Genomic DNA, 25,401 nt, shown 5'->3' on the forward strand with positions numbered 1-25,401 from the left:
ATTCGTGAAACTCATTGATGTGGATTCAGATTTCATTCTGAAAACAGTTTCTTTCGGTGTGAGTATTCCAAGTCAGAAAATAATTACAAAACCTTTAATAACACTAATGGGGAAAAACATATTTATTTAAAATGTATGCATTGACAAATGAAAAGGTTTATTTATTACTTTCTTGTCCAAATAGTCAAAAATATGTTGAAAAAAATGCAAGAGAATTTTTCCGGGAGAGCAATGTAATAGACATCTTGTACGTACATAGAGAAGAGGTGAAAGATTTTTCCTTCTGTGGGATTCAAATAGTTAGTTTGACAATCAGACGTGTGTATCGGAAAGCACCAGAAGTCAGAAACTTATGTCATTGGATTTGTACCATGAAGACTCTCAATGTGATAATTTTTCTTCTAATTTAAAACAATTGTATGGCTATAGACTAAGATCTTGGATATTGTTATTGTTCCTTTATTTTCTTGATTTTGTATGAAAAATTTCTATATTTTTAATTTTCACGTTTGTCTCTGCAGTGGCAAAGCTGCAACGATCAAAAGATGTACTGGATGGATTCTGACTCAACAAAGGTACTGTACAAGCGCGATGTGTATTGGATTACTTTATAAGTTATTTGTGGCTGATATTTTAACAGTTAAATGATTGAAATACTATTGTATGCATGTCTCTCTCCTGACATACAGAAGTGCTGATGAATATTAATGTTGGATATTTATATAAATACATACTTAACATTATAACAATTAGAAAGCAAGCTTTCTGATTGTTCTATATCACAGTACAAACAATAATGGTTTCAGGAATGTCACAAAAAGGCCAAACAATCCATAAATTGTTACACGTTATCACATCAGGTACTGGGGAAAGTCAAAGCTCAATACAGTGATATACTGTACAGTAGTACCCAAAATAGTATATCCTTGCTCTACCTTTTCTTAAAGCATGTTTGATCATTCAAATATCTTTTGGAAAGAGCAAATTTCAAATGATTAAAAAGTAAAATAGGTACCAGGAACAAGAATAAGGGGAGGTAAAATTCAGAGTGCCTACTGTAAGTAGAACTAATAATTGGAGCAAGGCAGCCCACAACTTCCAGCTGCTCATTAGTACAACTGCAAATGTTGATCCTTCTTGGATGAGCAGTTTGGAATTTTAGCTGTGGCAGGCTAACTCCAACTCTTCTGTGAAGTATTTTGTAGTTAAACTAGAAAGTGTTACATACAGAAATGTCTTACAAAAGAAGTAGTGGGAAAAAAGCCCAGGAAATCTTCTTTTGGCTCCATGTTAGCTCCTGTTTCTCAACAGTGGCACAATACATAAACTAAAACATTCAAATAAAAATCTAACCTATAATAATAATAATAATTCCTGAAGGACTGCTTATTACTGGTGATTAATGCCCTATGTGAGTTACAGGCCTTCTGTTACACCTTGGGCATTTATCAGCAGGTAATGCCCTGTTGTTTAGGGATTATTATGTAATTAATTCAACAACAGGCGCTAAAGTATGTTGATTAATTATATACAGTACCTGAATTTTCTTTGACACTTTCGCTGTTAGATGGGGCTGACATGTATTGCAGTAAGATGCTGGCCCATTTAGCAGCAAATGGTATAATGAATTGGATGTGACCCCATCAAGTAATATGGAATCTTAAAAGTGAGATTCTGACAACCTGTTTTTATTTAGTGATTATTGTACAATTTGTCAGGGTGGGGACAAAAGAAAACAATTGCATTGTTTTATTTTGTCAAAATGCATTGGCAATAGCAAATTTGAACGTTTGTGTGTGTCAGAAACTGTCTTCTCCTAAAAATTAACATGTTTATTGCATATAGTTGCTGAATTTTTTCAAGAAACTTGAAACCTCCAATATCCCATTCTGCTCGAGATAGTAATAGACTTTAAAGTAACCAAAATCTGCAGAACATCACCAGGCTAACATGGTGGTTTGGTGTATTGTACTGCTCTGTAATCCATCAACCACAAGCATAGTAACAGTGTAGATTTGTTGTAGACTGTGATGACTCTTCATGGACTAAAAACTCTCTTCTTGGTCAATGAAAAGGAATCCCAACATACCTACTAAAGGTTACTGTTTAACAGTATGGTCTATATAATTGTAATTTTTGTAGAGCTCCAATATTTTGTTTTCATCTCTATGTAAATTATGCATTTAGCATTCATAATGTTACTTTATGTAGCTAAATGTTAAGTCTTTTGTTACACAATGACATTCATAAGCTTTAAGCATCTTAAACAATATTTTTATAGAACTATATTTACTGGTGTTTTGATACAGACCTTTACTCTGAAGATTTATTTATATTTTTAACTGTACAACCTGGTATGAGATATGTTTTTATTCCTGAACAGAGTTGTTTAATTCATTGACTGGAAAACTGTATTGCTGTAATGCTAAAAACAATCATCAATGTGACAAAAGTTACCTTCTGTACAAAAGTAATAAGCTGTCTCTCTAAGACATCAGAAACAAATGTTGTCGGTAACTTCAATCCAATATTTGTGAAACTATCATGACATTTCTAGCGAGCTGCTCGTTCTCCATAAAATCAGTTGCAAGCAATAGAGATGGGAAAATTATTTGCTGGTTTTTGACCCAAATTAAATTCACAAACTGATATTTATAGGCGGTTTGTACAATTAAAACAAATTCTGGCAAATGATCCTGAAACGAGAAAGACAACACATGTAGAGTAACCAGTGCTCAAAAAAGAGCCTGGGAGATACCTGGGAAATAACAGGATCATAACCCTAAATTTAACATAGGTTGAACTTGCTGGACGCATGTCTTTTTTCAACCTCATCAACTATGTAACTATGTAACCCACAACCGATGCTGTTCATGGCAGCAGCTCTAGCAGTGTGAGTTAAACCAGTTGTAAAGAAATGCCATATTTGAATCAAAATCTAATCTCGGTTAAAGATTTGCCCATCTCTAGTAGCCAACAAGCAATCAAGGACAAATGCACTGTGATTTCACATTTACGTTTTTGGCTTTCCCAGATGTGCACATTCCTACTGAGGAATGCTAAGCATCAGAATATAAAACTTGTGCACTGAACATTCTGTTATCAGAACTAGTGTTTATAGAGGACAAAGAGTGTTTATAGAGGACACTAGTACTGTTATAAAACTTTGAACATGGGATAATTTTCCAGTATTGTAAGGTATATATTAGTTCATATTTAAATTATGTTAATAAATTCTGGCTATTAAAACAATATACAAAGAGATTATTCACCTTTATCTTTTGAATACAATGTTTGGACATTGGATACCTTTTCATGCTTTATGTTCCAAGGTAAAGGAACATTTTGTTTATAGAAAGAGTGTCAAAAAGAGAGAGAGATAAACAGGGAGATTTGGTCATTTTGTTTCAAGTGCTCCTACTTTCAACCATGCTTTTATTAACAGAACTTAGTAGTAATGTTTGAATGGTTCCTTACATTATCAAATAGAATATGTACGTATTCCCAATATGTTGCTTGATATGTTACATAATACCACTAAAACAACCACTTGTAAATATTTAAACTCAACTTTATGTATTTTATTTTATGTACAATTCATCTTTTTTGTCCAGAAATAAAATATCTAAATGCATACAGACTTCAATGTTGTATATGTTTAGCTTTCAACAATACTTTAGCAGAATAAATGCTTTGTACATATTTGTCCTTTTTATAATGAAGTTTATAGCTACGTTGATAAAATGGATTCCTCATTTCCTTGTTTGTATTTTAACCAATAACAAGCAGAGACAAATACTAGTTATATTAATAAGCTGCTCAAGTAACACTGGTTAAACTATGTACAATACAAACCATTCATACAAATGTAGACTAGGATATCGAAGTAGTTACAATGTACTGTAAGGAAGATGTAAGCCACGTATAATTTACATGGTATCAGTCAGGCATTTTCTTTTTTACAGTACATACTGTAACTTGGCAGTCTCCAGAAACCCGGCTTTAATCTTGAATTGGCAAATACTAAAAGAAAAACGTAAAGATCCCTGCGTTAGATCTGCTAACATACATTTTAAATGAATTATCATCTTTACTTGAGCCCGGCTTCCTACAAAGAACTTGAGCCACCACATCCCACCTTAAATGTGCCTACTTTATCATGTCATTTTTTTTCTTAGAATTTCTGATATTTACCTTGAGAAACATATCCCCAATATCAAACACTTTAGAAATAGTTTTTAAGCATAATTTCCTAGGACATTTTATTTACCTTAACAGTGATGCTAGAAATATGTATTAGAAAGTACATACTGGAGTGTACAGTAGTTAGGACAGAATTCCCATACTAATCTGCATCAGTAACCATTCAGTATGGTTAATCCTTTTGGTTTCTACGAGGAGCTACAGTATCATGAAACATTAGGAATCAGACAATGACAGTTCTCTTAACAAATATCGCAATAAACAACCACTTACAATGTGTTTTTGTTTTATATCCACAGTGACTTACAGCTAGTAAATGATATACTGTATGGAGAGAATTGGGGAAACTAAATTGCATCTGATAGGTTTTCCAATATAAAAGTCTTTGTTGCCAGTTAAATCATTTGCAATGTAGACACATTCCAGACAATTGATGTAACTTTCTTCATTATGGTGCCTGCCCAGTCACTTTATATTCCTTAGAGGTACAGTCTTGAATACATATTATCGTCAACCGGAAGGGAAGTATGGTGTATCACTGTGATAGTTGTAATCAGGACACACCTTTTGTACTAGTTTATAATCTGTACTATAAAATGAGATGTAAATGCAGATTACTTTGAAGGGCTTGGAGCACAACCAAGACACATGACTTTGGGTCTGTTCTTGGTAGCATGTTTTTGAAGGATCATAGTTGCAAAGTGTGTTCTTGGTAGCCTTGTCAACCTTTTCATATTCAATGCGACAATTAAAGGATTTGGAGTCTTTAGCATCGATCACTGATTGTTGTGTCAAATCAAACTCCACAATTTTAGTTGGGGGAACTAAACTTACAGATACATTTCCTTGACCAGTGGAATTATGCCTAAAGTAAACACTGAAGGTCCCATTGCCATGATCTACAATTTTCCCTGTTATCAATAAGTTTAGCTTCACAGTTTTGATGTTGGAGTGAAAATCACCCCAGCCAAACATTTTCTTAAACTTCCCTGTCTTGACAATAGGCCGTCTCTTGGCTCTTGGACGAGGTTCCTGCAGATCCGTAGAGTTCCTCAGCCAATCCCAGAGCTCCTGCTCTGTATAAGGTTCTGGGGTATCATATCGCATATCCAAGGCCGTTTGATTTTCTTTGCCATGAAAAGTCTGTGAAAGGAGTCGGCTGATAGACAAGTCTTTTTTACTTTCTGTCCATATGTGCTTAAGTGTTGATATAGAACTTCCTGTTTTTAAGCTTGCAATTTTCTCACCATTTGTTGAATTTGTACACGTCACCTAAAAGAATAAAGAAAGAAAAATCATGTGAATTAATTCAATCTTCATTATTGAGTTATTTGTAACTGCACTGTATTATAGATAGAACGAGGAAATATTAAAATGGTACAGATATGGCATGAGTATCTTTCATTTAATATTTGCAAAAATATGTTTCTGTAACTATAAATAACTTTATAACCTATGTACAAGTATGATACAATCCACTTTTCAAAAATAGAAGTTTCTACTGTATGAAATACTGTATCAGCGGTAATAAAAAATCAGTTAAAATGATCGATTTCATTAATGGATATTAATGTATACAACAATAAACAAAGACGTCCCAATGCTATATTCAATATGACAAATTATTTAGTTAATTACTTTAGTATCTGTTTTTTCTCTGTTTGTTCTTCTCATAAGAATGGGTCATGTAGTTAAATCCTTTGACCAAAACATTTCAAGCCTGCAACTCTCTCAGCAGGTACGCTAGCTACTACCTATGTTATACTGTCTTTTGTGTTTCTTCCACTGCATAGGGAGAACAAATAAATAAAACAACACGATAGCCAAGAGCATTAGATGCGTGACATGTATAGGTGCCTGAAGGGTTAAAATGAAGAAGCACTTTGTGTGGTATGTTTAATCTACAGTACAATTAAAACTGATCAAAAAAAACAGAAATACCCTAATAAATATAGTGGGGGGAAAAATCTACAATATAAAGTGTAAGAAAAAATATAGTTATACTTTCCATGCTTGTTTCAACAGTAAAGGTCATCTCCACCTCCACACTGGGGGAAGAAACATCTTAATAGACTACTCATTCACATGTGTGTACCAGGGCGCCTACTGATTAAATAGAGGTACGATGGCGAGTTTAAAACTTAATTAAAAGATTTCTTCCCCCAGGAGAGAGGTGGAGATAACCTTTGCTGTTCAATTATGTATGGTAGGGGTATATCCCCCTTTCTACCATAGGGTTATATTAAGTGCCTGTTAAGAAAACCCCATGGCAGAAGATTATTTAACCCCCTGATGCCTGAGACTACCATTGCACTGCAAAAGAATGCCTGCAGCCACTAACAGGGTTAACATACAACGTAAACACCCAACAAATAATATATTTTATATTGTCCCTTATGGGACAACTCTGTGTGAAGTCATTAACCCTCAAGACTACACCAATGGTAAAAGCTAGAATATATTATTTTTGTATTTTTCAGTATTTCACATATCACTTATTATTGTATATTTTTAGTAGGAATTTATTGATGCCAGTTGTATTATTTATAAGATATGGGTTATATGTTTAGTTTTTCTTATCTTCACTATAAATAATATATATATATATATATATATATATATATATTATTTATATATAGTAATTATATTATTTTTATTTATATATTTATATATTATTTATATATATATATATATATATATATATATATATATATATATATATATATAGTAAAATACACACACACAAACATACTATATATACATTTAAATATAAAGGCTGCATTGGGAAGCCGAAATTTTGAGCTAGTAAAGACACATATATTGTACAATTTAGTGTGCATGATTTTTTTTTTAAATTTCTATATACAGTTTAATACACTAGCAAAAGCACCCCCTCCAATCTTTTGGATCATTACCATATTGTGTTCCCTGGCTCCCTTACTACAATATTATATATATAATAAAAAGAAGCGCCAGTTCCATACATAATACTCTATAAAAATACATAAATGTATTCAATAACAAGAGAGGCCGCCAGGACATGCACTCACTTCAATAATGTAAAAACATTCATTTGAGACAATCTGTAAAATTCCTACACCATGGAAGAGGAAGGTGCAGCCAGTGTGAAGTAAGGGCAATATTGCTGATGATATAAGTATACAGGCAGATACTTATCAGTATAGATGTCATCAGATGAGAGGAGGGGAGGGATGATATTCTCCACTGCAATGGTGGTGTAATATTATCCACGGAATCACTCCTCATTACACTTGGAGGGGGCCTTGAGTCATTAGAGCACCGCCCCAGCCGTGTAGATTGCGTGACCTCTCTCCTCTCACTTTGTGCTGAGCAAATCGCCAACTATACCCCACGTGTGGCTGCTACAATGTCTGAATACACACTTCCTGGTTCAGGAGATGACGTCAGTGCGTCATGCGTCACGACGTCCGACGCGTTTCGTCACGTGAGTGACTTCTTCAAGGGATGATTGGCTGACAGTCTCTCAGTATATTTATACCTAACAGTGTTAATGCCTGATGGAATCCGGCTGTGACTGAGAGATTGCAGCCAATCATATCGTGAGCATGTTCAGCCAGTGAATGACTATTAAAGCATGATACACATATAAAAATGGATAAAAATTCATTGGCTAAACATAATAAGATTGTCATTGAGACAGTAAACTATTATAGCACCATAATTAGTATACTTTAAAGGGAAATTACATAAATAAAAAATCAATCAATATTAAATTATCACATAATGCAGACAAATATATATAAACAGAAAAATAAAATGAACATGTTTCAATCTATATCTGTAAATAATTAAAATTAACCAATTAGAATATATAAAAATAATATTGTTTTTCTTGTGTAACGGGTATTCCTCCTACCCCAATCGCAGATAGAGTGCATGTGAGGGGGAACCTATGTGTTACCAGGTATGGTGCGTATACCTGTAGGATCAAAAGAGGCCTGAGCCTCCGCTTGCTGGGAACCTGGGGTGAATCCTCTGGAACGAACTGGTTTACAGCGCCTCCACCTGTGTAGGATTCTAGGAGTGTAGAAGGTTGCCTACACAGGACCCACATACATAATAAGTACATACACCGAAGTATATATATGAACAGTTTACTGTATATGCAACATAACCATAGCTTCACAGATAACGTAATATGTGTATACCCTTTCTGACTAGGAGTACCACTGGCCAACGCGTCACGCAGGACGCAACTCTCCACCGTGTTCAATGTCCCACCGCCATACAGTGCCCACAATAATTGGGTGCTCGGCACCAGCGTCCCAGTGTCCTGGATCCCCACCCAGATGTGTGGCAGCACTGCTCACGTGTGTATAGTATATAGAAGGTGTATTGTTGGTGCACTTATGAAGGTACCTGCCGAGTGCACTCGGGCCTGCAGACAACTTCGAAAAGGATCCGCCGCTCAGTGATCCCGTCTGCGATATCCTGCCTTTCCTAGCACGAGGATCAGTCAGGGGCGATCCCACCCTGGAGATAGTCCTTATCTCTTTGTAGCGTAGGCTAGAGCCCAAGCCTCTTCGCGGGGAGTGCAGCATCCACTGTGTCCCTAACTGACAATATCACTAATGGGGCAAAGTCCCTTACCTAGAGCCTGTCCCTGTAGCACAACAAACTATAATGTGGCTCAGGACCTGACTGGGGCCTAGGGGGCTGCTGGCTGCTGGTCACAGACCCCTGCACTTACCTCCTACCCCTAGCTCTTCCTGGTCCCGACTGCTCGCGTGGACTCAGCCTGCGAAAATGTATCTATCCCCCAGAGCAGGGAGATACTCCAGCCTATTGGCTTCCTGGCGTCATGTGGGCGCACCCGAGGCTCATGAGACTTGTAGTCCCATCCAAGAGCCTTCCCTGGTAGGATAGTGTTTCGCGGGCTGTACTCACGCATGCGCAACTCGTAAGGGCCGCCGGCGCTCCACTGCACATGCGCGACTTCGCACAAGATGGCGGCGCCCAACATTGGAGCCGCCGGGAGCCTCCGGCGGCCGCCGGGAGCCTCCGGCAATGCGCACACCCTGCGCAACCACCAGCTATCCTCCCGCACACCTGAGGCGCACACACGCTCCCGCACCTCCCGGTGAGTACCTGGAGAGGGGAGTACTGACCCGCAGAGGGGGGCCTGGCTACACTTGTAAAATGAAAATAAATTTAATATATATTAAATTTATAATAAAAAATATATAGTTTGATGTAACCTGAAGTAGTATAATGTCCCATAAAAAGACATGTAGATGTAATAGTCTAGAGTGTATTGAGAGAGACATATAATAGATTAATTCTATATAAGGACACCATAATAGAAGGGGGTGGAGTAAGGTGTGTTGTGTTGTGTACAGAACCAACACACTATAAAACAACCACCCATGGATGATTATGGGCTGAAATGATAGAGCAAGAATAGAAGATGCTACTCTAAGTGAAGCTGGAAAGATTACTGCACCAGAGTACTGGTGTCTATGCATTCGTTTAACCCCTTGGGTACTAGCGTACCTAACTGGTAAATCCAGTAGGATTCACGTATGCAAAGATGTTTGAATCTATCAGCTCAACTGGGGTCGCGCTAATTTTTTTAAAAAATGGCTGCCGCGTGCCTGATCGGGAGGGAGGAGGGGGGAGGGAGTAGGGGGGAGAGAGTAGGGGGAGGGAGGAGGGGGGAAGAGGTGGAGTGAGGCACAGGCAGCCCTACATGTCCCCTAGCAGCAACTGTCATTCTCCCAGCATTCCCCGCACTCCCCTCATGCAACCACGGATCCCCGCACCAATCCTCCAGCCTCACACCGATTTCCCCCCCCCCCCACAACGATTCCCTCCCCAGCCTCGCACTGATCCCCCAGCCTCACGCCGATTCCCGCACCGATACCCCAGCCTCGCAGCGTCGTCGTCCCCCAGCAGCCCCACGATGCCCCAAGGGTGAGGGGGGGGGGCTGTGTGTCTGTATGTCTGTGTTTGCGGTGCTGTTGGTGCTGTGTGTGCTGTGCTGTGTGCTGTGAGTGTATTCAGTGTGCTGTGAGTGTATTCAGTGTGCTGTGAGTGTGTGCCGTGTGCTGTGAGTGTATGCAGTATACTGTGAGTGTATGCAGTGTGTGCAGTGTGCTGTGAGTGTATGCAGTGTGCTGTGTGTGTGCAGTGTATGCAGTGTGCTGTGAGTGTATGCAGTGTGCTGTGAGTGTATGCAGTGTGCTGTGAGTGTGTGCAGTGTGCTGTGAGTGTGTACAGTGTGCTGTGTGTGTGCAGTGTGCTGTGCGTGTGTGCTGTGAGTGTATGCAGTGTGCTGTGAGTGTATGCAGTGTGCTGTGAGTGTATGCAGTGTGCTGTAAGTGTGTGCAGTGTGTGTGTGCAGTGTGCTGTGAGTGTATGCAGTGTGCTGTGAGTGTGTGCAGTGTTCTGTGAGTGTGTGCAGTGTGCTGTGAGTGTATGCAATGTGCTGTGAGTGTGTGCAGTGTATGCAGTTTGCTGTGAGTGTGTGCAGTGTTCTGTGAGTGTGTGCAGTGTGCAGTGTTCTGTGAGTGTGTGCAGTGTCTGTGGGTGTGTGTAGTGTATGCTGTGCAAATTTTTATTTTATTTTTAAATTCGGGGTCCATGCTCAAACCGCTTTATATGCGGATCCGCGTTATAGCAGATCGCGCTATAACTGAGTTGAGCTGTATATATATATATATATATATTAGTAAGATGATCAAATTAACATAACTCCACCATATTGAAAAACCAGAACAAAAACCAACAAACTTTAGACACATTGAGAACAAAAACAACAAAATCTCAAAGCATTTTAGAGGCAAACCAAAAGACTAGGCTAAGTGATCGTCTCTAATTTATTATCATACTGACACCTGAACATACTGTATGTTTTCTCTGATATTTAAGGAGCATTATTATGGATGAACATTTGGCAATGTATATACTTCTCTCATGTGCAAGCTAGCAACAAAGCCACAAATTCTGCTAACATACAGACTTCACTGAAACCGTACATGTTTAACATACAGGTAGCTTTGCCATATGCACAGAAAAGCTTAACAGGCTTTTTTTAAGGTCTATAAAAATAAAACCTGTAGTTACTTATTTTCATGCTTATGTGGACTCAATCATTTGGATTTTGTTATTGCTATAATCAGTGCCTGCTCAATTCGCACAATAGGCAAAAGGACGGTGCTTGCGGCAACAGAGTTTTATCTACAGTATTAATTCTAAGGCCTAGATGCACTAAACTCTGTTACATTAGGTAACATGGTGCAATGGTACCTAAAACAGGATCGAACAATAAAGTATTTTCCTTGAAATAACCCTGTAATGACAAAGATATTTATATGCAAAAATAATGGCCATACTAAATTTCATGAAAATGTTGCATTATTCACCAATAATGTGACATTATATAGGTCTTGGTGTTACCCCGATCCAGGCCAAAAAAATGGCTTTGGCTGGAGTGGAGAGTAGTGGGAGATAACACTATATTATTTAAATTATACCTAACTCTGAGATTATATGACAAAAACCGAGAAAATGACCCTTACTTAAGGGTACCCTTACTATAAGTACAGTTACACACAATTTAAGAAATAGCTACTATATGTCAGGTGGCCGTAAAACAATCATGTTAAACACATTTAAAAAAATGTCCACTGGACACTGTTGGCTGTATTGTTTTTATGGCCATTTTTATAATGTGTTTAACATCATTGTTACAGCCACCTGACATATGGTAGCTATTTCTTAAATTATGTGTTTCTCTGTTTTTGTCCAGTCACAATTGTCTGATAGGCATTTCTATTCTTGCCCTGTCTTTGGACACTTATTTTAGTTTGGTGATATTAGTAAAGAGGTTAAGTTTTGCTGTTTATATTATCCTATCTGTACTTATAGTTCCGAGTGCTATTAAGTAGGGGTCCTTTTCTCTCTATTTGCCATACAGATGAAGTTTCTGTTCCGACCCACTCTTCAGGAATACTCCGTGGGCTGTCCGCTGGCTGGCCGCAGGGGAATTTGTGCCTCACCCGCTACTGCTTGTAAAAAGTCAGTTGTAGCGCACACATGCTTTATATGCGCGTGGCGCAGGGGGGTGTTCCTGTGCGGGAGCCGCGTGCAGGGTGAGACGGAACCAGAGATTTCATCTGTATAGTCATACCTACCCTCTACCCTACGTGCACCTCTACTACTTGTTTAGGCTAATGCAAGAGCTTTGATTTTGCCTTCCTCCTCCCCTTCTTTCCCTTGTGATATCTAACCCTGGAGTCACACCTATCCATCAAAGTAATGTTAAGTCCCTGCATTGACCTTATAAGACTATAGTGAATAGAATATATAATAATGCCTGATTTGCATCGTATCACAAACTTACGTTATATTTCTTGTCTTTAGTGGAAACAGTGTTAATATTAATGTGAGTTTATAGATTATGTAACTATATAACATTGTCTTAGGTTAATGTCACATTCAGTAGTTTAACGGGGTATACAGTAGTACATACAGACCTTAGAAAAAACTGCAGGGAATTAAGGGCAGACCAATTATGCAATAAACGATGGTCTCCAATTAAATATTTGATATATACAGATGCAGCGGCCATTATTTTAATGCATCACGGTGCCATTTTCGTGTGCGCTGCTGTACTCCACGCGGCATGAATGCGGCCAATCGCCCCGGGCACACGCGTTTATCGCGGTTGATTTGTTTGAATTTTATGGATTGTGTGCAATTATATGCAATGAAATGAATGAATTGCAATGTGTACAGTACTGTGCTACTGTGTGAATTTCAGGTGTTTTAAAGCCAGAACACTAAAATGCCATTTTATGCACTCGCCCGCACTCGCATTTTAAGGCGGTAAGGTTGGAAGTAATCCTGCGCCATCACAATTCCGAGGTATAAACCGCGTGATTTCGTAAAATTATGGCCGCTGCATCTGTATGAAAAATATATCTTAGATTACAAAATGTGTGTAAATATATACATTATTATTTTGTCTCACAGATGTTGAATATTTGTAGGTGGTTCTGAACATGAGATTTTGCTATAGATGACACTAAATGTTACAACATTTTAGTACACATTTTTATAAACATAAAAGCAGTTATTAGTATAAGAAAATGGGTCTGTGAAGCAGCTGCATAACTAGAATGCCTTAACGTCTTAAAATATCAATACTAGTAACAATCCAATATGTCTGGTATGTCAGATTGAGAAAGACACCACTTAAATTATATCAGAGGCTGATATGGCTCTCAGAGACCTATGATTCTGAACTGACCGTGAATGTTTAAGAAATATCTGCGTCTTCTAAGCATTGGGTTTACTTTGATGCACCGTGAATAAAAAGAGCATTTCAGTTTGCTACTTGGTGTCTTATCCCATATGAAGGGATTTGCCAGCTAATCTCTTATAATGGGGCTTAATGCAATACAAATGTAAGAAAAATCTGACAGCTCAGAGGAGAAGAATGGTGTGTGGAAATAATTTAACATGTAGACAAGGAAGCTGCATGTAAGAAACAAATGTGAAGTAATATGCATACATCTAGCCTGAGGACTAATGAGTAAACAAATGTAAAACACTGTTTTGTCATTGTTTAGTCTATTGCTCTTTGGGCCATATTAATTAAGTGGTTCTAAGACATAGGGCACCTTAAGTCCCATTCATTTCATCTTAATTTTATAATTCTCATAATACCCTACACACTAATATTTTCTGTACTAGAATTGATCCTCCTGACAGACCGGGGTATTGCTTAACAATCCTCCACCACCAGAAAGCCCAATTACTGCCAAATAAGTGACTCGAGCAGCCTGGGCATTAATTTGTGGAAATACTGTTTTAAAACAGTCATTTTATTAACCTTGGTAGCACTTAGTTTCTTTCCCCCCCCCTTTGTTATCCCCCTCCTGGGGGTATAAGAAGAAGGACCCTATATTTGGGGATAAGTAGAAGCAATGATTGATGGACATCTAGTAATTTTAATTTAAATTACATTAATTTATTGTTTGCTATATTGTGTCCTAGCCGGGGAAGGCACATTTGTGGTTTCAGTTATCAGATTCAATTCCATTGCAAAATTAAATTTTAACTTAAACACCTTGGAAGTAAGATGGGGTGTTGCTTAATTATATATGCAGATGTAAGCACTAATATTTACTACATTCTCCATACTATAAATAAATGTGTTCATTAAAATCTACAGTTCTTGTTAATGAAGTATACCTTAATCACCCAAGTGAACCATACTACATTTTGTTATGTAGCCAGGTCCCCCCTCGCGTGTAGCCAGGCCCCCCCTCGCGCACTCACCCCCTCCTTTCCAGTTGCGAGCGCGCGTGTGGATCGGGCTGGAGCGCGAGCATAGAGATCCCTGGTAGCTAGGGACGCGAGCGGCGAGCAGGCCGGTTGCCGGGGACGCGATCGGGCCGTCGCTAAGGCCGCGATCGCGTTGCCACCGGCACGGCGGCTTGGGAAGCAGGGCGCCGCCATACACAGGGCTGTTGCGCATGCGCAATGGCAATGCACAGCGCGGGAGGCTCAGACAGCTCGCGCATGCGCGAGAATAGACTGCCAGCCCCCAGGGTGCTTAGGGGCAGAGACACCTGACACCAGGGAGCCAATCGGAAGGCCGGATTCCCCTGCTCCCAGTTAGATACATTTCGCGGGGTTTTGGCAGCACGCAGGGAGTCAGGATCCGGACCAGCTAGGGGTAAGAGGTGGATGCAGGGGTCAGTGACCCTCTGCATAGGCCAGCAGCCCCCAAGGTCCCAGTTAGGTCCTGAGCCACCTAATAGCTTGTGGAGCTTAGGGACAGGCCCTAGATAGGGCCACTGCCCCATTATTTGGTCAAGTAGTCAGAGACACAGTGCTGAAGCCGTGCGGCCCTGCGAGGTGGGTTCTGGGCTCAGAACACCACCAAAGACCCTAAGACTAGGAGAGACATTGTTCGCGCTGGACTTTCAACCCACGCGGTGTGGAGGACAACGTCGGATCGTGCGGATTGATATCGCGGTACCCGTGGCTGGAGCCCGGGCAGGTAACCTGCAACTCACGTGCACCAACCAGGCCTATCACCAAACATAGTGGCTGCGCAGTCACACACACATATGCACAGTGGTATTTGACTCTGGGAGTACGAGACATTTGGGTGGGGGTTACTGGACACAGGGTGGGGTCACATTGTGGGTGGTAGCGTCCGCCGTGACGCCTAGAGGTGATAGCGTCCGCCGTGATGCCTAGAGGTGGTAGCGTCCGCCGTGACGCCTAGTGTGGTTAGTGTCCGCCGTGACACCCAGTGTGGTTAGCGCCCGCCGTGGCGCATGATGATGTTATGATGTTATTGAGTGATATATGTGTTTCCATGCAGTAAAGCCAGTCCTGTTTTATATTCGTTCGTGTTGTGTGGTTGTTTCCTGTGAGGGCCTCCTCCCACTCCGTTGGGATCCCTCCCAGGTGGAGGCGTTGCACCTAGAGATGTATGATATGTATGTACCCCAGGTTCCCCAAGCGGAGGCTTAGGCTCCGGAGAGCCACACAGGTTGCACAGCAGGTAGTAGCGGCGGTATTCATAGGGAATACCCGTTACAGTTAGAATAGGTTTGATGTCACATTATTGTATGATAATGTTTTGTGATCTTCCAATAATGTGTCATTATGTAAATCTTGGCTTTAGTCCTATGCAGACCTTGCCATAGGGCTTCTGCTAGGAAATAAAGTCTAACTGTAGCATCGCACCCATCCAGACTAGAGATGTGAAAACTTTTTGCTGAAAGTTGAAAAGCTTATAAAATATGGCACTTTTTATTATTTAAGAAAAAAAATATCAAACTTTTAAAAAGTTCATAAATACAAATCTTCACAGCCAGAAATATACAGTATGATAGCGAGAGAGATTATGGAAGAGAGAGATGGAGAGAAAGATAATATACACAATGGGGCTTATTCTATATCAGTCAACGTGGCCGATCAGGATGTTTTCGCCTGAAATTACTCATTGTAGTCAATGGGTCATTTTGGCAGAAAATGGTCAGATTGGCAACTGGGGCTGATATAGAATAAGCCCCTATATCTATTTAGGAGAGTACCCACTGACTTACTGTATATAACTCGACAAACACTCATATGTATAACATGTGGAGAGATACCTGTGAACATGCCTCTTAACCCAAACACTGTATTTCAGAGTATTTTCCTCTCTGGTGAAGTTGAACAATTTCATTTGAAATGTCAATTTCAAATACGTATACAGAGTTGGGGGCTCCAATGAATAGAAAAATCACAACAATGTCATCAATAATTATTGTATATAGGAGTATAGCTCTAGTATGGAGTGGGTAAAGTGCAAAGTGCTGAATGAGTAACCAGTAATGCATGAATATCACATCTCCTGAAGGGAACAATCAAAAGTGATAATAAATCACCTTGATGTCATCTCATTGGAGAAAAACATGATAAATACTGTAATTAATGCTTGTCCATTACTCACAATATTTCATAAGATGATCTTCAATTAAAAAATCTGGGATAAATCTTACCCACTCCTTCAGCCTCCATTAGTCTGTGATGGTGTGTCTAGCCGCTGAGGCAGATATCCAATAGCAAAAAAGAAGAAAGCAGCGCATTCCTGGGAGCCAGGTGGTAAAAGTGAAAAGTTTCTTTATTCAATAAACATCACCCAAAGGAGGTGTACAACCTCCTATGCGTTTCGGACACAATGTCCTTTAACAAGGAGTTACTCCTTGTTAAAGGACATTGTGTCCGAAACGCATAGAAGTAACTCCTTCTTAAAGGACATTGGGCCTCATGCAGTAAGCGTTGATAAGGGAAATATGGCCATTTTATAGCCAAAATTGGGTTTGAGATTCAGTAAGCGCCGATAAGTGTTTCATATCGCCAGGTTTCGGAGCCGATAATTTGGTTATGGCCAGTCGGCTGCCGATAAGCCTGTTTTCGACACTGATCGCCACTTTTTTAAATCGGCTGGATTCAACAAAAAAAAACAGCTTATCGGGGCTGATCGGCACTACGAAATTGAGATGTTATGGCCGATTTCTCCCGCCAACTAAAGTTGGCAGTTTGGACGGGAGAACGATCGCTAAGGCTGCCGGAACGGCACTTAGAAAAAAAACATCTTCTGTACATCAATGGAAGTCAATGGAGCGGGGACGTATAACAGTATAGTACTGTTTACGTTTCATTGCTCACAATACAAAGGGGATTTGCATTACAGTGTGGGGGCATTCCCTGCATTGTGTCACAGCTGACGTGTCTTATTTGCATAACATTCGACTTTTACATGTTTTCAGCATTTGCGGCTCACATTACTCATCATGTGATGATGTGTCAAGGGAAAATACTATACTACACTCTTAAAGGAGAACCTCACATCATATCACACATTTTACTGAACTGAGCGACAATTATTTACATGATGTTACACATGTCACACATGTCACACATTCACCGTATATTCATGTTCCTTTACATTACACAATGCTTGTAATGTGTCACGCATCTTTAAACCTTCATGTACATCTGTCTTCTCATGTTTACATCTAGGTTTGGGTCCTCCCTATTTTCATGACGTCACTTATTGGATGCTCAATCACATTGCATGTTTACATTGTAACCGTAGCATTACAAGCACTTCAACCTAACTTATACACACATGTACAGTAATTCATCATTTGGACACCTTGTAAACTCATTCTATACCAACTATCCTCATTACAGAAATGCATGCATATGCACACGACTATTCATTGTTGCCAACATGTGACAATAACATGGATAATTACACATGTTACACAAAACTTTTCCCACGTCAATCTCAGCCTTTTAGTCTCATTACATGACTGACTCTTGCGTTCAGAAGTTTTACATGCATTGCACATGCAACTATTTATTTGCAAGCAATCTTTGTACAAAGCTTCACGTCACATCATTGCCAAATATCATCATTCCCTGCAGAATACACACAACAAATACTTATAACAACAACTACACACAGCTTGCCACACAAGTACTTTATTATGTTAATGTAACACCTTGCATTTTACTATGTCACCTGACATCATCACATACCTATTTAAAGGACGCCCATTACCTGCTCATTCACAGCTACTCATTTCAAAATGTTGCGAATGTTTAGGAGACGCAGGAACATTCTTTTCTATGACATGCTTGATGATCAAGAGAATGATATAGGGCAAGGAAGGGACACACCGAGGGACAGTGACAGGGACAGTGACGCGGATACGACAGGGACAGGGAGAGGGACAGGCCGAGGGACAGGTAGAGGGACAGGAGATCAGAGGAGAAGACAGAGGAGACAAGTTGTGCCTCGTCCGCGTCTGTACAGGGAGAGAACCCTGTTAGATGGGATGAGTGAGGAGGAGATTGTTAGTCGCTATCGTTTGAGTTCAGCAGCAATCTTATCTCTTTATCAGGAGATAAGGGGAGATTTAGATTTTTTCACAGCCAGAGGTCGTGCAGTCCCTGGGCTTGTTAAAATGCTGTGCTCATTACATTATCTTGCTTCCGCGTCATACCAGACAACTGTGGGCATAGTGGGCGGGGTCTCGCAATCTACATTCTCGCGGGCCTTAACCCAGTTTCTCTATGCACTCAATAGACGCGCTAGGAATTATATTCATTTTCCTACAGAGGCAACAGAGTGGCTGGAAGTCAGGACTGGCTTTTATAATATAGCAGGGATACCATCTGTGCTGGGTGCAATCGATTGCACACATGTTGCTTTGATTGCACCTAGTCAGAGTGAGCATGTGTACCGCAATCGTAAGCACTACCATTCACTCAATGTACAGGTGGTATGTGATGCCACGATGAGGATAATGCATGTGGTACCCAAGTTCCCTGGTTCCAGTCACGATTCCTCTATCCTGAGGAGCTCTTCAGTCTTCCATGCGTTCGAAGAGGGACATTTTGAACCTGGTTGGCTGCTGGGTGAGTACACATTTACATGTTCTAACACAAAACACATTTGTATTTAGGAATGTTGGCATTGTACAATTTCATCACTAATGTCAGCTTATGTGTGCTCCATTCATTATAGGTGACTCAGGATACGGAATTAGGCCGTGGCTCTTGACTCCGGTGCTAAACCCTCAAACTGAAGCAGAGGAGAGGTACAATGCAGCCCATATATCTACAAGATCTGTTATAGAGAGGACATTTGGCCTACTCAAGACCAGGTTTAGGTGTCTGGACAGAACTGGTGGGGCTCTTCTATACAAGCCTCAAAAAGTGTCTGATATTATCCTTGCCTGTTGCATTTTGCACAATGTTGCACTCAGGCACAATGTACAGTCAGACCTAGCTGAGGCTTTGGTAGACGAGCATCCCACCCATGTAGCTGCTGAAAATGAACAAACAGCCAGTGGTGGCCAGACACGCCAGAATCTCATCAATTCATTTTTTTCTTGTAAGTACAAACAGATATGTTCCAAGTTATACTTTTATACTTACATTATGTTATCTTAACAACAATGTTTTTTTATATACCCTTCTGGTAGGACACAGATGAATATGGGTTGCACACCTTTCTTTTCTCTGCTGTGTGCACAAAGGGATTTTGCACCGGTATGTTATTGTTGCACAGGTTATAGAATCCCTCTTCAATTGTACTTTAGTTGTGTGTATGTCAATACAACTTGGGTAACAAAGCAATAATATTTTAGCATTGTGTTATTCCTTATGCTAAGACAAAACACATATTATGCCCATACTCATTCATGCTTCTAGTATGCTTACATACAATGTTATTGGTGCAGTGTAACATGTACATCCAGATGATGTGTACACCAGGCTGATTTATATTTTGAATGTCATTAAATATACATGGTGTTGCACATTTAACACCAAATACACACTTTGATGTGTTGTTTACGGTACTGAAGATGGCATGTCAATGTTTGCAATTTATATATTGTTCCTTTGCATTATAGGTATATTTGCAGTATGACTGATCATGGTATGTATATTTGCTGACATCTCTCATAAGATGTGGCTACCTCAATCTTCCTATAATTATTTGAACTAAAAACACAACATATTGGTTTAAACACAAATGTTACATATATGTACTTTCTGTATCATGTATATGCATGTAGCTACTCTTGAGGTTTCATGTGCATTGTATTACAAAATGATTACTCACATTTCATCACATTTTATGTATGTTTCCTTATAATTTCCATTAATGTAATATAGAGGTGTTTGGAGAAAAGGGGATAACTGTACTTATTTGTTTACTTACGGGAGCACATTCATCACTAGCATAGACACACTTTTTAAGACAACTGTTTGTGTCTCTATCAATTGGTGTAGGATCCATGTATAACACCGACAAATGATAACACCAGCTTTATTATGGTAGCTTATATCATCATATTGACTATACTATGTATTTTTAAACGATTAATAAACACCGTAAACTATAGTTAGTTAGGTTAATGAAATATACACAGAAACGTACTTCATAACATGATGGTGATGTCATATTCAGAACATCATGCATTGGAGGGGACCATAACATCTGGCCAGTAACATTATTTGCTACAGTCCCAAACCATTTTATCTACATACCCATGTAACAAGAGATTTTAAATTTAAATGGCTACTTGGTTGTAAGTGTCCTTTACATTGGGAGAAGGAGTGGCTCAGTGAGTAAAGACACACACTGGCACTGATAGTTTGAAGCAGGGGAGTCTGGTTCAATTCCCGGTGTGGGCTCCTTGTGACCTTGGCCAAGTCACTTTATCTCCCTGTGCCTCATGCGGCAAAAAAACATTTGTACGTTCCACGGGCCAGGGACCTCAGGCTGAAACATGTGTCTGTAAATCGCTGCGTACAACTAGCAGCCCTATACATGAACATGCTCATATTATTATTATTATTATTGTTACATAGTTTCGACAGTCATACGTTCCATTACACAATAGAATACACAAATGTGTTAGCAGAGTGGGAATGGTTGTTATATAAAAAACACACCATGTCATAAAATGTTAGTAGTCATTAAAGAACACTCAAGAAAAATTCAAGAGGCACTATTTTGCAACATCATTATGTTAATTAAGTGCTTATGCAATATAGGCATAAGGGTATCACTTTTTTAATTGTTTGTTAATAAGCGCTGCAAGCAATATAAAATTAGTTCCATATGTAGTATAGTAGTCGGTGGCTCCTCCTCACAATCATCTCATATAAAGGTAGACTCTTCTGAAATCATACATTGATCCGATTGTATCTTCCCCGACATCTCTGAAATACAGCAAACACATGATGGTCAAATATGGCACCTTACTATATATGTATCCGTGACAACGCGTTACACAGCTCTATATGATTGTGTACATACACACGTCACTCATTTATATGTTACAACTACAAGTGTACCACAGTATGTAATTTTTATTAACATTTGTAGCAGCCATAACTATGTATATGAAGTGAACGTTGCCTGTATACTGAAAAATGTGCGCGCACATCTTAGTGTGCGCACGCACTTCACGCTTGGCTCCACTAACTGTTAACGCATGCGCAAAACAAAGCGAACGTTGTGCGTTCAATACATGTAGAAAATACCAGTAAACATCACATCTTTATTTCAAATACAATGAAGATGAAACTAAAATCATTCTAAACGAGTACATCTGTATTCTTTTAAACCAGACGTGTTTGGACAGAAAGGACGGCCGATAACACAATGCGCAAATGCAATACGTGTGACGTCATGTTAAGCCAGCGTGAAACGCACGCTAACACTCCTCCCACTCAATTAACATTCGGCTAACGCCCAGGGTACGCCTACAAACACTGAGCCGCACGCATCACACACTGCAGTTACCGTTACTATAACAAAACATGACAGCCAATAGGCTTTGAGGCGCGCACGCCGCTTGGGGGCGGGACTTACATCCGTAATCCTTTTTAAGGACGCCTTGGCCCATGACAAGGGTCCCACGTCATACGTGGTGGACCCGGTTTTCAATGTTGTAGATGTTGCATGATAACAAAACAGGTATGTGTTAGAGTTATGGAAAAATGTTGCTAATATGTTTAAAGGGATAGGAAAGTACGTATATGTATACCGTCAGCAATGTGTACTACTCTTTCAGGTTCTACTATATTGTATTAGGAAACAATTTGTTTGTGATCGCTACATGTTATGCAGTCTGCAATGTTACGCTGTATCCACGCATTGAAAGTGAAAATGGTGGTTACAAAAAAAAAAAAAAATTAAACGCAGAGTCAACGCATAACGATTGTTATATTTACCATTCTTCTAGAATTAACTCTTCGCCTGGCTGCAACTGGTCGCTCCAGAAATGCAAGGCATTTTCATCCACGCTTGACCCAACCGCTGAATCCAGTATGACACATATCTCCTCCAGGAAGCGCTCATAGGAATCGCCACTGCTTTCTTCAAATAATTGGTCGGGAGGTAGGTTCATTTCTTCGGGTTCCCATTCCAATGCATTTTCAGCTGAAAGGCTTGGTACATAATCATAGTACTTTTGTTCTTGTACAATGTGGGTTTCAGGAATGGAGGCTGCAGATATTGCAGCACGTATCGATTCAAACGGATCAGTAGTAGCGGATACATTGCTATTGCCATTAGGAATAAATATGCCTTTCACGACAATATAAGTGCCGTCTTTCAGGAGAAATTGTTTTTCCTGGGCAATCTTCCAGAAACCATAGGTGTGTTGTAGCTTATCCTGGTCACGTTCAAAAAAGTCATTACTTGATAAAGTGAATCTTATTGAGGAATTAAAATTCCGTGCATGCTTACGGTCTTGGTAATAAGGATATTTTGCTCGAATGAAATCATCGATTTGGCGTGTGCTTGCTTTCTGTCCGCGACTGTTCAAGATGGCTTCACAGATCATGTACTTATACCCTAAAAGGGGATTAATATTGGTAACGAATTCATCAGCCATGTCTGAGTAGCACAAAAGCTGTGTGCAGGTCTGTGTTATTTGCTCATCAAAATGAATGTGCTGAATGGCTAACAAACTCCTGTTTTTCCTTCTCAAGGTCATCAAAACTAACTACTTTGACTCCTTATTTCAAACGCCAATTGGCTTTGTAAATCTAATTGGGTTAACAGTTGTGGTTAGTGATATGGGACTGTGGGAGAAACATTTCTCCTTCTTTTATCTCGTTTCTGAAAAACATCCCTAGACTTTGAATTCGTTCACATAGTGTTTTTTTGAAAACTAACAAAGACCACTGTGTGAAAATAGTTCTTAGCCAGGCATATCAGTAAAAACACACACCTGCAAAAAGAAATGTTTTTTCCCCGCTTACATTTCTGTGTGTATGTGAAAGTCTGGTTAACTCCCTGTCTGCATGAGTTTAAATACGTGTGTATATATATATATCTAAATATATCTCTCTTATAATATATAAATATATATATATTTTTATATTTTATTTTTTTTAATATTGCAGGAGTACACACAACATTGATGGCAGTAAGTATACCTTGTATGAAACCTATTTAAATGGTGAGAAACATGATTGAATGAAGTAATAAACATTTGTTTAAGCACAATACTGTTAGAGTCTCATACTTAGGATATTTCTCAAACATTATGCCTGTATTATTAAAATAGTGTGCTTTCACAAGGAAGCATGAAGTGTATTAGTTTGTAAAATACATGTATACCAGTTTATATAGTACTATATATATATATATATATATATATATATATATATACACACACACACACACACACACACACACACACACACACACACACACACACACACACACACACACACACACACACACACACACTCAGTGTGTGTGTATATATATTATTATACATTCTGAGATGTTATTGAAACAAGAACACACAAATGATTAAAGGACAAAATTAGAATGCCCAAGCAAGGCAAAGGTAAGTAATAATTTACACATAATCCTGCTGTACACGTACAAGAAAGATGTTTGCAGTTACTTAGGTGTTTTTATAAATGCATGTGACTAATATGCATATGCAATTCTTACATCAATTAACACACCCAAATGCAATGTTTTGCTGCAAAGTCAATGGCAGCTTCTCTAAACTTTGCAACTGGTTCCAGGTGGACCATTACTGAACAGACGATTAATACATAAATATTTATAACACTATTCATTAATTGAGTGTTAACATTTCCAAAACTTCACGTGTACAAGAACATAGTTGAAAGTTTGGAAACAACACAGTCTTCAGCATACATACAATATTAATTAGATAATGTGAAGTCAACAAAACAAGGGCAGAGACATATTGAGTGAATTATAACATTTATTTTTTTTGTTCCTTTTGTGAGCGAGTAACAGGCCTGCTTGTTGTCTCTTGCATTTTTTTTTTTCGTTTGCCACCAACTTTCGCAACAACAGAGCCACTTTGAGTGGCCTCTGGCACTTCACGGGCAGGGCTTATGGGCAGTGACTCACCTACAGGGCTTGTGGGCAGTGACTCACCTACAGGGCTTTTGGGCAGTGACTCACCTACAGGGCTTTTGGGCAGTGACTGTTCACCAACAGGGCTTGTGGGCAGTGACACATGTGAGCAAGTTGGTACACCGTGCACAACACATGGTTGGTCCGTTTCATCTTTCCTGGTCAGTACTAACTGCTTGTGCTGTTGTGTTTTTGTGGCCTCCTTTGTAGGTGTCAGCTGGTGATGTAGTACAGATGGCAGCGGTAGGATGTCGTCAGGAACCTGCACACCAATGTGTGCTACTTGACCGGTAACATTGGGACCTGGTGACTGAAGATCAGATGAATGTGGTGAGAAGTGGCCAGCATGTAATGATCCAGCCTGTGAGGTGTTGAATTGGGGTACATTAGTCATTCTCCAGTAATTAGCTTGGGTTTGCTGAACAACTAATGCTTCGAATGAGGTGTTGATTTTTTGCAACTGTTTAGGCACTTCAATGAAGACTCTGTGGAGATGTGCCAATTGTGATACTGTTTCTTCCTGCAGTCCAATCATCCTTTCCAGCACTGTCATCATGTCTGAATGGAGACGATTTTCTGCGTCCACTATTTTTCCCTCTGAAGCTACAATTGCATCGTATGTGGAAGTTGATGGACGATTTGGCGGTACAACAGTTTCTATTGGCACCTCTTCATGGTCACTTGATTGTATTTCA

The 25,401-nt window shown here is 39.5% G+C and overlaps 1 protein-coding gene across 1 annotated transcript in view; it reads right to left on the reverse strand.

Moving 5' to 3' along the window:
- Positions 1–211: 211 nt before the first annotated feature.
- Positions 212–25,401, reverse strand: part of NXPH1 (neurexophilin 1) — a 340,727-nt gene continuing 315,537 nt past the window's right edge. Inside the window, exon 2 of the mRNA XM_075587262.1 lies at positions 212–5,475. Within this exon, the coding sequence (XP_075443377.1) occupies positions 4,714–5,475 (762 nt within the window). The 3' untranslated portion in view covers positions 212–4,713. The remainder of the gene's footprint in view (positions 5,476–25,401) is intronic.

This window comes from Ascaphus truei, chromosome 2, assembly GCF_040206685.1.
Source record: "Ascaphus truei isolate aAscTru1 chromosome 2, aAscTru1.hap1, whole genome shotgun sequence".
Lineage (NCBI taxonomy): Eukaryota > Metazoa > Chordata > Amphibia > Anura > Ascaphidae > Ascaphus > Ascaphus truei.